Genomic DNA, 8,452 nt, shown 5'->3' with positions numbered 1-8,452 from the left:
GCGATCATCGCGGTGCTGTTCTGATGAGCTCGACAACAAATCTCAGACTCAGTTGTGTTTTTACGAGCCGCTCGTGAGCAAAGCAGCAAATACTTTAGGAGAATTCCACGAGATGTTTCAGGCTGTCTGCAGCTCAGCCTAAACACAGAGGTATGTTTCTACAGTCTGTGGACATTTCACATTTGTAACGGAACAGCAGTCGTCCACTTAAAATTTTATGGCAGCCGTAACTTCGTGCTGATTACATGTCAGGACGCCACACATCTAAATAAACACAACTTGCTCTCTGTCACTTTCTATCGCTCACTGTCATTCATGCACAAAGAAAACTCGCTTGCAGAAAATCAAAGTCATGAACAGGCTTTCGACCAGTTAGACTGGCGTGTCAATCTGCAATTACAGTGGGGCCTGTTTAGCTTTTAATTTATCTGCCAGTGTTCTTAACTTCTATCATGATGAGTATCAATGGTTATCATTTTAATGCCCTATTATGTTTATTCCTGTCATTCCAAGTGAGCTTTAAGGTATTTCAAATGTCTTTCACACACAGCAAAGACAATATTCCAGAAACCAAACAGTACATTTAGTGGTTTACGCCTTCAAACTGTTGTAAACACATATTGTGTATACGGACAGATTAATAGTTGTCAGCAGCTTCGATCGAAAGCGATGAAATGTGAGGAGAAAAAAAAACAAACTAAAAAGGTAAACTCATCTCCTTTGAATCAACTGTGACAACTTACATGCTTTACACATACATGTACACTTACATATGTCGGGACAGTTAATTCTGTGGAGGTGATTTTACTTTTACTCATAGATTTATTCAGGTGTAAATCTAGAATCAATCAATAAACTGGTATTGATGAGATCATCGCCGTCTGGAGTGGCTCCTGTCTCTACTGTTGCTGTGTCTCCTGTATCTTCGGCTGTAATGGCTGTGACTCCTCCGCCCTCTGCTTTTATTGCTGCCCCTCGAACTTCCTCTGCTGTATCTGCGGTGACTACGGCGGCTCCTCCCTCTGCTGTAACTCCTCCCGCTGCTGCTCCGGCTCCTGTCCTGGCTGGAGCTTGTGCTCCTGCTGCAGTGGCTATGGCTGCGCCTCCTGTCGCCATGGTGTCTGCAGCTCCTCTTATGACGACTAGAGCTCCTCCGGCGGCTGGAGCTCCTTTGTCTCCTGCTGTGGCTGTGGGAGCGCCTCCTCCTCCCCCGGCTATATGAGGAGCTCCTCTCTCGGTGTGAGCGGTCTCTTGCTCGCTCCCTGCTGTGCCTGCTCCTCGCCACCTCTTCTCTCCTTCCTTCCCGGTCTTTCTTTCTGTCCTCTCTTCCCCTGTTTTTTCCCAAAACTTGGGAGTGCTCCTGCTTCTCTTTGCCCTCAACTGCTTTGACTCCGTTCACCCGGCCGAGAATTCCCAACATCCCATCACTGCCACCAGGATCTGAGGCCTCCTCACTCGTTACGGGCCCGGCCTGGTCCTGCATGCCTGGAGGTCTTGGTGTTTTACTGCTGCCCTTCTTCAACAGGTTGCAAAGCAGCTTCTCCCTTAGTTCCTTCTCTCGGCGCTGGAGCTCCAGTGCGCGCTCCTTCTCCACCTCCACCCTCCGGAGCTCCTCTTCCTGCTTGCGTCGGCAGGCCTCTAGCTGCTGCAGACGAGCGAGTTCCTCCTTCTGTCGAGATTGCTCCTGCCTTTCCTGTTCCTCCCTTTCTGCCCTCTCTTTCGCCTGCTGCTGCTGCTTCAGGGCCTGGAGAGGAGGAGGACACGACATTAGTAACGATAAGAGAAACCGTAAATTTGAAAAGAAAAAGAAAGAGAGAGAGAACTCTGGGCTTATATGAATCAGCATTACAGTGTAATTTTAATAATGTTGAGCATCTTTATCGAGCGGTATCAAATTAAAAAAAGGTTCTACTCTTGTGAAAAAGGAGGAAACAACTCTGCTTATATTCTTTTGTGGAAGGGAGAAAAAAAGATATCTTTGACAAAACTCCAAAAATCAACCCGGACAAAATTATTGGCACCCTCAACTTAATGAGGAACAACTGAAATCAATCTGCTCCTGTAACCATCAGTGAGTTTCTTACACCTCTGTCACTGGAGAGTTCTGAAGGGACCTGCAATGAGTCCAGATCTAAATCCCAGAGCACCCGTGGAGAGATCTCAAAATAGAATTTGTGAGAAGGAACCCATCAAGTCTGAAAGATCTGGAGCAGTGATCCAAAACTCCAAAGTGTACGAAGCTCACTGTGGGTTACAATCATGTGACAGAAATGCAGGGGTGCCAATATATTTGGCCGTGACTGTAATGCTCACCCCTTCCCAGTTTTCATTTTGTTTAAAACTGCAAATTTTGTAAAAAAAATAACAAGTCGAGGTTTGAGGGGTGGTTAGGTACCAGACTACTTTTTGGAGCATAAACTTCTTCAAGTGTTGTCTTTATATTTAATGGACAAATAGTGTGGAAATAGTGTGGAGTGGAATCCATCTTCTCATCTACCTTTTGGGAACAAATCAAATAAGTACATTTTATAAAAGTGTAAAACTGCTTACTTAAAAATGAACCCCAACATCAATGGCCCCAAAGTAAAACAACATATTTGTAGATATTTATTTAATGTGTGCATGGGACATGTGTGTACCCACTCGGAGATCTTTTGTGTATATTTGTGTACACGCCGTACCTTGGCTCTGGCCAGCAGCTCGGCAATGAGCCGAATCGATTCCAGGTTGCGCTGAGCCAGCAGCAGCCTCCTCTCCTCCATGGCGATCTTCATCTGCAGCTTCTTCTGCTCCTCCTCCTGCTGCCGCCTCACCCTCTTCAGGTTCCTCCTCTCCTCCCTCTCCCGCATCTTCTGCTCTCGCTTTCGCAGCCTCTCTTCCTTCTTCCGCTCCTTCTCCTCCTCTTCCTGCTCCTTCTGTTTCCTGAACAAACAAAAAAAAAAAGTAAATTGTCATCTGTGAATATGTCGCTGCCCTGATTCACAGGTTTGTGAATCTTCTGGAGTCTTCCTCCATCAGAAACTAGCTCTTCATTTCTATTTTATAAGCCATCATACCTCTCCTCCTCCTTGCGCCGCTCCTCCTCTTCCTTCTCGCGTCGTTTCTGCTCCTCTCTCTGCCGCTCCAGCTCCTGTAACTTCAGCCTCTCCAGACTCCTCCTCTTCAGAGCCGACTCGCTCAGGTGCTTGCTGGTGTCAAAGGTCACCTGAGGAAAACGCATAGACACAGACAAAAGGCGTCTTGTAAAAGTCGTCTCTTTTGTTTCAACGTTTGGACATCTGTGATGATTTAGTTTTAACTCATCTTTTACACCTGTTGTGTTGCGGTATGGTAACGTCTGCCTATCCAATAAACGCAGACTCACATTTGTGTAAGTGAGATGGTAAAATAATGTCTGACATTTCTAACAAATGGGTGTTTGAGGTTTAGGATATTCTGGTATAGAGCATTCCTTCCAGTGAAGAAGAGATGGCATAAAATATTTATTACAAAAAGCTCGACGCTGACATTACGATCCACAGTAATGTGTTTGATAAAGTAATAATTTGTCTGTTAAATACCACGGTGCCTCAGTGCAATAGGCTTATGAGGGTCATAATTTTCAATACTCTTTTTCACACTGAAGTAAAATAAAACCCTTCATATTCAGGCGAGCTGGTGAGATTATTAAATACCTTTTTTGCGTATTCATGTTATTTAGTAATAGAACCTGCTTTCAACTTCTTCGTTTAGTTCCTCGTTTCTTCTATACAGACACTCCTTTGCTTCTTCTGCTCTAATTTAGATTTCAAAGTGAAGCTTTATTCTGAGGATTAAGAGACCCGGCTCTCCCCTACATTCATTACATTGGAAATAACGATGACACGGCTTTAATTCTCATTCCACTAAAAGGTCTTAAAGCTGCTATGTGACTCACGACACAATCTAATTGCTAAAATCTGCCTATGTGCAACATCACACAACAGCAGTTGCAATTCATTGGTGGCCTTGTGCACAAAATGGGAGACTTGCAGATCCGCGACGTGCCCTCGGTGCTCAATCAGACCAAAAATAACCACGCGGTTAAAAGATCTGCGTTGGTGGGAGCATGTGGCCGCAGGTGTCGGAAACAAAAATGAAATATGACACAGGGACGGCAGCTTTGGAAATAATTCCATGAGTTTGCAGGTTTATCAGGTGCAATCACTGCAAAGCGCTTTATAATGCTGTGAGAAAGGATTTCATAACCATGGAGAGTCAGGGGAAATTATTTTAACTCCATCTTAACAACGGTGACCGCGCCTGACTTTTGCGAGTATTTAATTGGCTAATGCAATACGTTGCAATGACTTATTGTGTGGTTGTGTGTTGCGGTAAAAGTTGAGCCATTTTCAATTTTTCAAGCTTTTTAGGATTCTTCCAGTAACATAGCTACAAATATTGCTCCACTCTATTCTTCTGCATTATAACACCTTTAGACTACGTGCACTGCATCGGCCTGCCAGGCTGAGACACTGAATTTAACGTGTGCAGAGAAGAAGAAGAAACAGAGACAATATTTATCTTATTGGGAAAAGACAGCATGATATATGGACGTAGTGTTTGTGATGTCATCCACGGGCTTCTGACGAGGCGTTGTGAAGCCTCCTTGTACTTGGCTGTACATATATAAAAATTTTAACATTTTAATACGGGGGCTTATGGAGATTAACTTGTTGGCTTCATTTCAGACCCAACATGGGTTGAATTCTGGGGGGAAATATTTCAAAAGTTCAGTTGAATAATCGGGAAAAGAAATAATCCCTTACTGTCTTCTTGCCAGAACCATTACCATGTATAAAAGCCCGCTGTACCTTGATATTGCAGGCCACTGCCTTTCCGTCTTCTCCTTTGAGCATCAGCTTCATGCTACGCAGAGTGTCCATTGCCTTGCTGAAGCCGCAGTACTCCTGGTACTGGACATAAGCCTCAAAGTTCAGATGACCGCCGAAACTGAATGTGTTGAAGTTCTTGTCCATCATCTCCTCCCGGTACGGGTCCAGCATGGGGATGTCAACATTTCGCACCTATAAAATCAATCAAATCAAATAAGTTCACTTAATGCAAACAATCATAGCTGCACAGTTTTATTAACTTCCTGCATGGTATGGTATGTTTGCAGCGATGGACACAACACAGTCATTTTGTCTTACAACCTGAATCCTGTGTTCTAGTTTCCTGTTAAATATAGACAAACTGAAACATGTACTACCTTGCCAAATGTCTGGAACACAACAATGAGGACTTCTTCAGAAGGCCGGTCTGGAAACGGACTGTCCTTCTGGCTGAACCAGCGGCAGGGAAGTCCCTCCAGGTGGATGGTGTCAGGCCTCTCTCCCGGCAGAGTTTCATTCATGTCCTTGGCGTCGCGGAAGAAGGAATCCCAGTCGTAACGTGTAGGGAAGTCCACTTTATTCTCTACTGCACGAACCTGAGAAAAAAAGGGGGGAAAGAAGGGTTAATAAACATTCGGTTGACGGTTTATTAGACACAAGTTGATAAAACTATTGCAGTCTAATACTGCAACAAATCAAGCTTTATTTAAACTTTATGGTCATTTTGGACGCTGATATTCCAGACAACATTTCACCACGAGATTTGTGCTCTACTACAACATCAGCCTTACCTTCAGTACGTCCGTAAATCCACTAAGTTTGATGCTCTTCCCATCCAGACGGGCCAGCAGGCCCTTCACCACCGTCTTGTTTTCCACCTCGCCCTCAAAGCGGATGAAGTCCATGGTGCTCTTGGAGATGCGCAGGGCTGAAAACTGATCCGGGGCGACCATGGCCTTCACCCTCTCCATTACCTCCCAGTTGGAAATGCTCTTGCCTGGCAGCTTGAGCGTCGGCAGAGCCACACTTATGGTCATTTTGGCAATGGGCTTCAGGTACAGGTTGTACTCGGAGGAGAGGCACACCGCCTCTGTAGTATCGTGGACGATGGTGGTCATTGTTGCAGACAGGAGAGGTTAGCTGCTGGACAGAGACAGTAAAGACTGTTAGCAGATGTTTGAATTAAAACAACTATTTTTTTTTTTTTTTGGAGGTTTAAACCAAAAAATAGTGACCGACAGTTGGATGTTGTTGCACAAAAACACATAACAAACCGTTATTTAAGCTGTTTTTGAAGCTTATTAACGAGCAAACCAACCTAGACGTTTAGTTGGCCTGTTATTTTGATTCAAACATCTGATTTATTAACTCATCTTTAAAAAAAAACAAAAAATAAACTGGCCGGCTAAAGATAACATTTAGCATTTATTAGCTGTTTAGCAATAGCATCATCGTACATTATGAATGTGAGCTCATTTAAAGCTAACACCATTGTGACTTACGTGCTGAAGCTTTAATATAACATATATAACCAGCTGTGATGTCATAAACCCTGAGAGGAGACTTAAACAAATGACTTATGCTATTTAAAAAGCTGAAAACACGCAGCGTTATTGTTGTTTCTAGGCGACGAGCTTCGTTGCTACAGTTACTGCCGCCTTACCTAACATCCGTTAGCCCTCCTGCTAAAAGAAAAACAAACCAACAAACGTGTTGTGTTGATTCATGGAGATCCGTGAAGACTGCAGAAAGAAAATAAAATAAAAAACAAAACTCGACAAACCCGAGACGAGACTACAGTACATGCCACTTCCGTGTGTAGTAAACTTTGACCCGACTGAAACAACGAGCAGCAGCAGATCAGCGACCTCATTTCAAAACAGTGACACCCTGTGGAAGATCTTACACTACATTCAACTTTATTGTCAATGCACATGAGCACTGAGACAATGATCTAACCATCTAACCACAAGTGCAAAATAGTAGTGTACATATGAACAATAGTGCAGATAAAAATCAGAAATACTTTTATTTTTTGTTACAATACTCCAGGTATACAAACAAACAAAAACAACATATGTTAAACAAGTAATCATCTATTAAGAACGATATATAAATATATATATAAACTATACATATATAAAGGTATATAAAAGATCAAATTTGTTAAATAATGTGCAAAAAGTGATTGTTTGTGTCAGTTACAGAAGGACGTGTGTCTGACTCTCTGAGGGAGGCGTTGTAGGTTTAATGACTCCTGTGTCCCTCTGTGTTGCATCTAAGTGGAGGAGTCTTCTGCTGAAGGACTCCTCTGCGAGGCAGTGTTGTCGTAGAGAGGGTGTGAGACATTGTCCAATATGGACTGAAGCCTGGACAGCATCCTCCTCTCTGCCACGGTCGTCAGAGTGTCCAGCTCCTCCCCCACAACTCACCAACATATGATATGTATATAAGTATATACAGTATTAACGTATGGACAGAGTGAAATGAATACATTAAGAAGAAGAAGAGATACTTTATTAATCCATCCACTTCTTTTTTTTACATGCATTTCAACCCAAATACAATCACACACACCACACACAAAAGGGCTCAAGACATGCAAATGTTGAGAGAGATGGTGGAGTGATGGGCAGCCACCCAGAGCAGCGCCCTGCGAGCAGTTGAGGGGTTCGGTGCCTTGCTCAAGAGCACCTCTGCAGAGCTCAGGTGAACGCACCCCTCCAGTCACCACCATACTTTGTTTCATACTGGACTTGAAACCAGCCGCCCTCTGTTTCCCAAGTCTCTATGGACTGAGCTACTTGTAAACAATAAAAAAATTACAGGTGTAATGTAATGAAGATATGACAGTGTGTGTAGAGTATGGCAGAAGTCACCTAAAGATTATGAATTCAACTCACTAGTTCAACTTAGTACATTTACTAAAGTGCTGTACAGGTCTGAGGTACTTGTACTTTGCCTGAGTATTTTTATTTTTAAGTGTACTCCACTGTTCAGTTCAAATTGCACACACATTACAACAGCATAGATGCAGTACGATTTGACAAAAAAACAACAAAAAAACAGAACAATGGATAGATGGTATAGATGGATATACATTATGTGCAATGTGCAGATTGTTTTATTTTGTTATAATGTCTGATGGAAGACCTCTTCTATCCTAGCCGTATCGATCCATTTTGGAGGCAAATATTGTACTTTTTACTACATTTTTTGATTGCATATATAAACTGTGCAGTTATTTCTGCAAATTATCATTTAAACATATCTACATATGTGAAAGGTGTATATAGTGTATATAAGTCTTATTTTGTATTCTTATTATGTCTCTTAATTTTTCTATCTATCACTCTTTTTGTGTTGTGTTGTGTGTTTTGTCTTGTTGTGTTGTGTTATGTAACGAGTGAATTTCCCAGGTGTGGGATCAATCATCAGACTATCTATCTTTTAAGTAGTTAAAATAAGCCCTACTTTTACCAGCTGCAACATTAAAATGATGTTTACACATTAAGGGTCACTAATTCTAATCTATATATAAAATGTATGATTTACTTAGATCTGCTACTTCTTCACCCGGGTCACATATGGTTTTACAA

At 42.5% G+C, this 8,452-nt stretch overlaps 1 protein-coding gene across 6 annotated transcripts; it reads right to left on the bottom strand.

Annotated features, from left to right (window-relative positions):
• Positions 1-269: 269 nt before the first annotated feature.
• Positions 270-6,735, bottom strand: akap17a (A kinase (PRKA) anchor protein 17A). 6 transcript variants are annotated; one of them, XM_019268055.2, is made up of 7 exons: positions 6,517-6,735; positions 5,645-5,996; positions 5,231-5,449; positions 4,833-5,045; positions 3,057-3,205; positions 2,682-2,922; positions 270-1,744 (listed from the first exon to the last, which is right to left on the bottom strand). In XM_019268055.2, the coding sequence occupies exons 2-7, from the start codon at positions 5,969-5,971 to the stop codon at positions 872-874; spliced, it is 2,022 nt and encodes a 673-aa protein (XP_019123600.1). In that variant the 5' UTR covers positions 5,972-5,996; positions 6,517-6,735; the 3' UTR covers positions 270-871. The 6 variants fall into 6 exon arrangements, with proteins under 6 accessions (XP_019123600.1, XP_019123599.1, XP_019123602.1 ...); XM_019268054.2 differs by having other exon boundaries at positions 5,645-5,993; XM_019268057.2 differs by lacking the exon at positions 6,517-6,735 and adding an exon at positions 6,356-6,453 and having other exon boundaries at positions 5,645-5,993.
• Between the last annotated feature and the right edge of the window lie 1,717 nt (positions 6,736-8,452).

The sequence above is a fragment of the Larimichthys crocea genome, chromosome XVIII (genome assembly GCF_000972845.2).
Source record: "Larimichthys crocea isolate SSNF chromosome XVIII, L_crocea_2.0, whole genome shotgun sequence".
Classification (NCBI taxonomy): domain Eukaryota; kingdom Metazoa; phylum Chordata; class Actinopteri; family Sciaenidae; genus Larimichthys; species Larimichthys crocea.
This window is presented reverse-complemented; position numbering and strand designations above follow the sequence as displayed.